A 6,000-nucleotide genomic window follows, 5' to 3' on the forward strand; every position below is an offset into this window, starting at 1 on the left:
AATTATTATAACCAAAAGAGACTCAGTGGAAAGAGTAGATTTATCAGTAGATGTGGAATGGGAATGTCACACACTTTCTGTTTCTTTTTTTTATTTCTATATCCCAAAGGGATTGGATCCTTGTCCGTGTTGCCCACTGTGGACCATCCGGGTCTGGGAACCAGAGCTGGTGGAACACAAAATAATGTTATATTAAGTTAACAAGTGAAACAATTATTATAACCAAAAGAGACTCAGTGGAAAGAGTAGATTTATCAGTAGATGTGGAATGGGAATGTCACACACTTTCTGTTTCTTTTATTTTATTTCCATATCCCAAAGGGATTTGGATCACTGTCCAATTACAGAGTTGTCCCTAGGGTAACCTGTCCAGGATTGAATGCACCATTTTATCCAGAATAATGTTAAAAGAGGTGAAGGTTGTAAGGTGTGAGTGAAGGTGGATTCACAGGGAAAAAGCTGGGATGGGGGAGTTTGGCTGTGAGAGGAACTCTTAGGTTGTGACTTTCTCTGTTAGAAATGGCAGGAAAGGTCCCAGTTTGGCAGCAGCCTCCTTGGGTTGCAGGTCACAATTCCTCCCCCACTGGGACCTGCTGAGCTTTCCCCTGGCAAGGGAAAGGGAAGAGGGGGAATCCAATGGGGTCAAACACTTGGCTTTGGGCAGAATAAGGGGAGAAGTGGCTGATTTGAACCCAAATTATCCAGAGTTGCTCCTCGGCTGGTGTAAACGCTCAGTAATCAATTCCGGGGCGGTGGGGAGTCTGGGAAAGGGATCTCTACAAATCATCAGGAAGCATCTGAGGCATGGGAGGGTAGAAACCTCCTCTGTTTCTCCTCCCAGCCCCTCTGGGGGTGCTTTGGAATGTCCTTTACTCCTCATTACCCCACTAATACTTGGCAGCCCCCCCGTGTCCTCGGGAAGGAGCCCCAGACCCTGGGGAGCTGCAGCGATACCCGAGACGTTTGCTCCCAAACTCTGTGGTTTCCTTGTTAGGCTTCCAGGAGGAATTGTGGTGCCAAGTGACCCCCTTGACTTCTACCTCACTTTAATGTATTTTGAAATCTCTCTTCTGCAAGTTCCTGACCTTCTGTACACCCAGACCCCCCCTCTTTATTGATGGGGTGGCTCGACTTTGATGCTTTGCTTTGAAAAGCAGTGCCAAGGTTGGTTGCTTTCTCATTTGGTTCATTTATACTGACTTTCACTTTTCAGCTCTCACTCTTAGCCCCGTGACCTTTAGGTTGCAGGGACAGGAAGTTAAAGCTTTTAAATCCCAGAATAATTATAAATGGGTTTGTGAGGAGCCTTCCTTTTATTACCAGATGCAATAAAACATTGTTTTGGCTGACCTTAGCCACAGCTTAAGTTACCTGCCACTATTCCTTGGTTCTGTTCAGTTGGAGATTTAGGAATTTGCAGTCTTTTTCTGAATTCTGAGTTAGATACAGATGGGTCCCTTGCAGCTTCTTGGGGTTTTAGTGATCCCTGTCTGGATCTGGAATGACTAATGCAGAGCTTACCTTGAAGGTTCAGTGCTTAAGTACCATGACAGGTATCTGTACTGGAAATGAGCTCAAAACTGGTTTCTTTTGCTTCTGGATGTTGTTCCTGGGCCACAGCAGCTGATTCCCAAAGATCTGTGCACTAGATCAGCAGTGGTTTTAAGTGGAAAACTGCTGACAGACTTCATGGCTCACATTCCCCAAGCGGGTGTCCCCTTTCTGTAGCATGTCAGCCTAAAGGGTAAGCTCTTATTAGGGACTTTAATCCAGATCTTCAAGCTTGCTGTCATTAGAGGCTGGCCCTCCAGCACTCAAAATCAACAAGGGAAATGTGATAACATTCCCCCACCTGAGATACCAGCTGATTTAGCTGTCAGCTTGACAGCCCCAAGCACAGAAGGGTGAGCACACTCCCTCCCTTTCCCTGTTTCTCTTTGGAGAGCATTTCTGCTGCAAACCATTGTTTGACTCTGACTTTGGGCTCTGCCTCATCAAAGAGGATCTTTTTTACAGGTGTTGGTGCTCAGATAAGGGCTGTGGAAAGCCCTCCTCAAAGCCAGGAGGCTTTACCAAGGTTGTTTGTTGGCCGAGCTTTTCCTGTTTTCAACTCGAGCTTCACATGACTGTGGTGTAAGCAGAAAAACAGAGGCAGGCTTGGAGGGGGGGGGGAGGGAAATCTGGGGGGAAGATGAAGTTCTCTAGTGTTTAATGCTCTTGATAAAATGTCTAGCAAGGCTCTCTCTTCCAGTTGCTGCTCTCTGGTTTGGTTTGCAGCAGGACATCTGGAGCGTGCATCTCTCTGCACAGCTGGTTTTGCTTTGCTGCAAAAAAAAAAAAAAAAAAATAAAATAAAAAGGGTGCTTTTTTGCTTTTTTTTTTTCTCCTTGCTTTGTTTTTTGGCTGGAAGGAAAATAAAAAAGCTGCCCTTGCCAAGCCCTTAGCTGGTTTCAGTTGAATGCAAGCTCGTTTGTCACTTCTCCAACTCAGGCATCATGGAGAGAAATGCTCCGTGTGGCTTTCCCCCACTGGGGAAGTTGGCCAAGATAAGATCTGCTGCTGATTATGGAGCTGGGTTTCTATCAGGGTTCCACTTTGAATTCAGCTTGGTTGGGTGTTTTCCCAGAAGCACTTACAGCTTAGTACCCTGCAAAAGGTTTTTATTCCATGCCATCTCCTCCTTCCCTTTCTTACAGTGTGTGCTGTATTTATGGAGTTTAAAGATAAATCATCCCAAAACATTGTTCCTCCTTCGAGGGAACCATGAGTGCAGGCACCTCACAGAATACTTCACCTTCAAGCAGGAATGTAAGTATCAGCAGTGTGAAGGATTTAAATACATTAACATGTTGTGACTAGGTGTGGGGCTGAAGTTTTGTGCCTGCCATGAGCTCTAGCAGGTAGCTCTGGAGCTGTAAAAACCTGGTGTGTCTTTTCTGCTGCCTACATAGCTTTTCTATTTCAGCTCCTGCTTAAAAAAAACCCAACCAACCAAACCAAAAAACCCAGAAAGCCACAAATATATAAAGTCCTGAGTGCATCTTGGTGTGGCCTTCTTGTTCTGAAGAATGAGCCTGGATGGAAGAAAGGCAAAACCTCATCTTCCCTCTCTTGCTCATGAGCCAGTTGCATGCACACCCTCCCTCCCTCCTCCTTGACTTTCAGGCCCAGCAACATATAATTACTGCCAAATGACTTTCAGCTCCAGATTGTGCAGCTGGGATCAGTGATTACAATTGGAAGCAAATAAAGGATTTGCTCCCCAGTGTTTGCACTGGGGAGAATCATTACCTTGAAGATCATTTTGGTTGAGTTAAAGAGTTTTCTGCAGCTTTTCTACATCTTTTTTTAAACCAATGATGAGGAAAGGCTGGGGAATGACCCCTCACCCCTGAGGCTGAATTCTTTCATGAAAAAAAAAACCCAAAAGATGCACAGGAACAACCTGCAGCTCTGGTAGGAAGGAGTTGCTCAAGGACTTGACCTCAAGAAATAGTTGAGGGCAAGGCACAAGGCCAATCTGCAGCCCTTCAGCTCTGGATGCTGCTGGACAGGTACTGAGATCATGACATCTGCTGACTCAGAAAGGAGTTGGGAAACACCAGCCAGCTCTCTGCTGGATCCTGGCATCATCAGATGGTGGGAGATGAGCTCCTCTTGAGCTGGGCTCAGTTGGCACCAGAAAGCCAGAGGTGATGGTTGGTTGGTTGGTTTTTTTTATCTATTTCCCCTATGAAAACCAGGAGATATTTCCTTTTCCACCATCATAGCTGAAGAAACCTGCTGGTACCTCTGAATTTCCTGGAAGGAGAGGTCAAATGGGCTTTTTTGCTTTAGCCAGGGTTTTTAGCAGCAATGGGGCTGCCTCCAAAATCTGCCTCTGGTTACATCCTACTGCCCTGCAAAGGGGCTGCAGGAGCCACACACTTGACACCTGGTGATCTCTGCTCTGACAGGGGGTGTTGAGAGAGATTTCTGCCCCTGGCAGGGTGTAGGAGCTGCTTTCAGAAGGGCTGTGCTCTCTGTTTTGTGGATCAAACCATCTTCATCTCTCTGAAAAAAAAAAGCCAGCTCATGATCACCTCCAGCCCTGAAGGATCCTGCATCAAGATTCACTGAACTGCAGGCATCTTGGTCAAATTCTGACTCCAAACATTTGTGTCCAGCTGAAAAGGCAATTGTGGAATATTGTGGGATATTGCTGTGCCAAATGAAACAGCTGCTGCATTTCCAGTGTGTAATCTGCCTGGCTGGGAAGGCTCTCAGAGCCTTGAGGTGCAGTGTGGATGGAGGGGAAGCAATGGGATGGCTTGCTTTAGGATCCCAATTTTTCTCTGAAATGTGGTAAGCCCCTTTGCTGTGTTAATCTTAGTGCAAGTGTTCTAAAAAGTAGCTTGGAGGGAGAAGAATATTCTTGGCCAGATTAATTATTAAATATAATGGCCGGATGGCTCTTGAGCCTTTTTATCTTTGTGTGTCCAAGAAGCATTTTCTCAGTCAGCATTTTCACTAACAGAGAGGGTGCAAAGTTCAACTCAGTGAGCCACAGATGCAGAGTTTCCATATCACCTCAGGAGTGAGGTTTCTTGGACTTATTTATCAGCCCTGTGGCTGATCAAAGCTCTGCTTAATGCTGCTCATAACCACGTAGCGTTGGATGCATGAATGACTCCCACTTTGGAAAAAAAGAAAAGATTTGGGGAAAAACACCAAAAACCAGCTCTGCTTTCAGCCTTGAGCAGGCTTTGTTGTGTAAATGAGTACATTAATTCAATTCTTCCCTCTTTTCCTCCCCTTCCCCCTCATCTTTCCAGGTCGAATCAAGTATTCAGAGCGAGTGTATGATGCGTGCATGGATACCTTTGACTGTCTTCCTCTTGCTGCCCTCTTAAACCAGCAATTTCTCTGTGTCCATGGAGGACTGTCTCCAGAAATCACATGTCTAGATGACATTAGGAAGTAAGTCATCTTTCCCACAGCACCCAATTAACAGCCTGATTAATGGCTTGCTTGATTCCTCCGTGGAATTCCAAGCTGGAGGCTCCTTGGGCTCTGCCAGCCCACCCTGTGGGTGGGTGGGTGGGTGGGGTGTTGCTGGAGTTCCACCAGCTTTATTCTGATGTTGTGGACATTTTCCAGTTAACAGGTTTAAGGAGCCTCCAGCCTTTGGTCCAATGTGTGACCTGCTCTTGGTCTGACCATCAGAGGATTATGGCAATGAGAAAACACTGGAGCATTTCTCCCACAACACTGTTAGAGGCTGCTCCTATTTCTACAGGTAAGAGGTGATTTGGGGGCTCTGACTGACAGAGTTTTTTTCTCTCTCCTTACAGACTTAAGTAGAGAGATCAATTGCCATTCAGATCACCCAGTGGCTCTGGAATAACCTTTCACTTGGCTCCAATACACAAGATCTTGTTTGTTTTGTTTTTTTTCCTCCTGTAATATTGAGCTCTCTTTGGATGTATTGCTCTATGAAATTGTGGTGTCGGATGGCAGAGATGCTTTTTTGAGCTGGCAGGGTGCCTTTTGAGTGGTTTTCAGGCATTGGACACTACCAGGAGCTCTAGAAATCATCTTTCCTGTCTCAAAGAGAGAAGCTGACAGACTACTTGTAGCCTGGCTGCTAGGGAGGATTTGGCACCAGGGGTCTGTTTGAACAGAATGCTTTGCAATTCTTTTGGGAATGATGTCACACAGACTGGCCTTGTTTGGGGGACACAAACCCAACAAGTGGCTGCATCCTCAAACCAAGCCCTTGGATGCTGTGCTAACATGGCCTTGCTTTTTATTTTATTATTTTTATTTTTTTCTTTTTCCAGTTATCCTGCAGTTTGTGAATTTTTGCAGAACAATAGTTTGTTATCTGTAATCCGAGCTCACGAAGCCCAGGATGCTGGGTAAGTTTGGGAACCCAGGAGCTGTGCAGGTGCCTTCTGTGGTCCCTGCTGGCTTTGGGAATCCAGGAGCTGTGCAGGGTGCCTTCTGTTGGTCCTGCTT

General features: G+C 45.9%; 1 protein-coding gene across 1 annotated transcript in view; it reads left to right on the forward strand.

Moving 5' to 3' along the window:
* LOC103526355 (serine/threonine-protein phosphatase 2B catalytic subunit gamma isoform) overlaps window positions 1-5,879 on the forward strand; it is a 29,076-nt gene extending 23,197 nt beyond the window's left edge. The window contains exons 4-7 of the mRNA XM_030468632.1: window positions 2,697-2,808; window positions 4,815-4,964; window positions 5,143-5,278; window positions 5,823-5,879. Coding sequence (XP_030324492.1) covers window positions 2,697-2,808; window positions 4,815-4,963 — 261 coding nt within the window. The 3' untranslated portion in view covers window position 4,964; window positions 5,143-5,278; window positions 5,823-5,879. The remainder of the gene's footprint in view (window positions 1-2,696; window positions 2,809-4,814; window positions 4,965-5,142; window positions 5,279-5,822) is intronic.
* The last annotated feature ends 121 nt before the right edge of the window (window positions 5,880-6,000 follow it).

The sequence above is a fragment of the Calypte anna genome, unplaced genomic scaffold (assembly GCF_003957555.1).
Source record: "Calypte anna isolate BGI_N300 unplaced genomic scaffold, bCalAnn1_v1.p scaffold_193_arrow_ctg1, whole genome shotgun sequence".
NCBI classification, from domain to species: domain Eukaryota; kingdom Metazoa; phylum Chordata; class Aves; order Apodiformes; family Trochilidae; genus Calypte; species Calypte anna.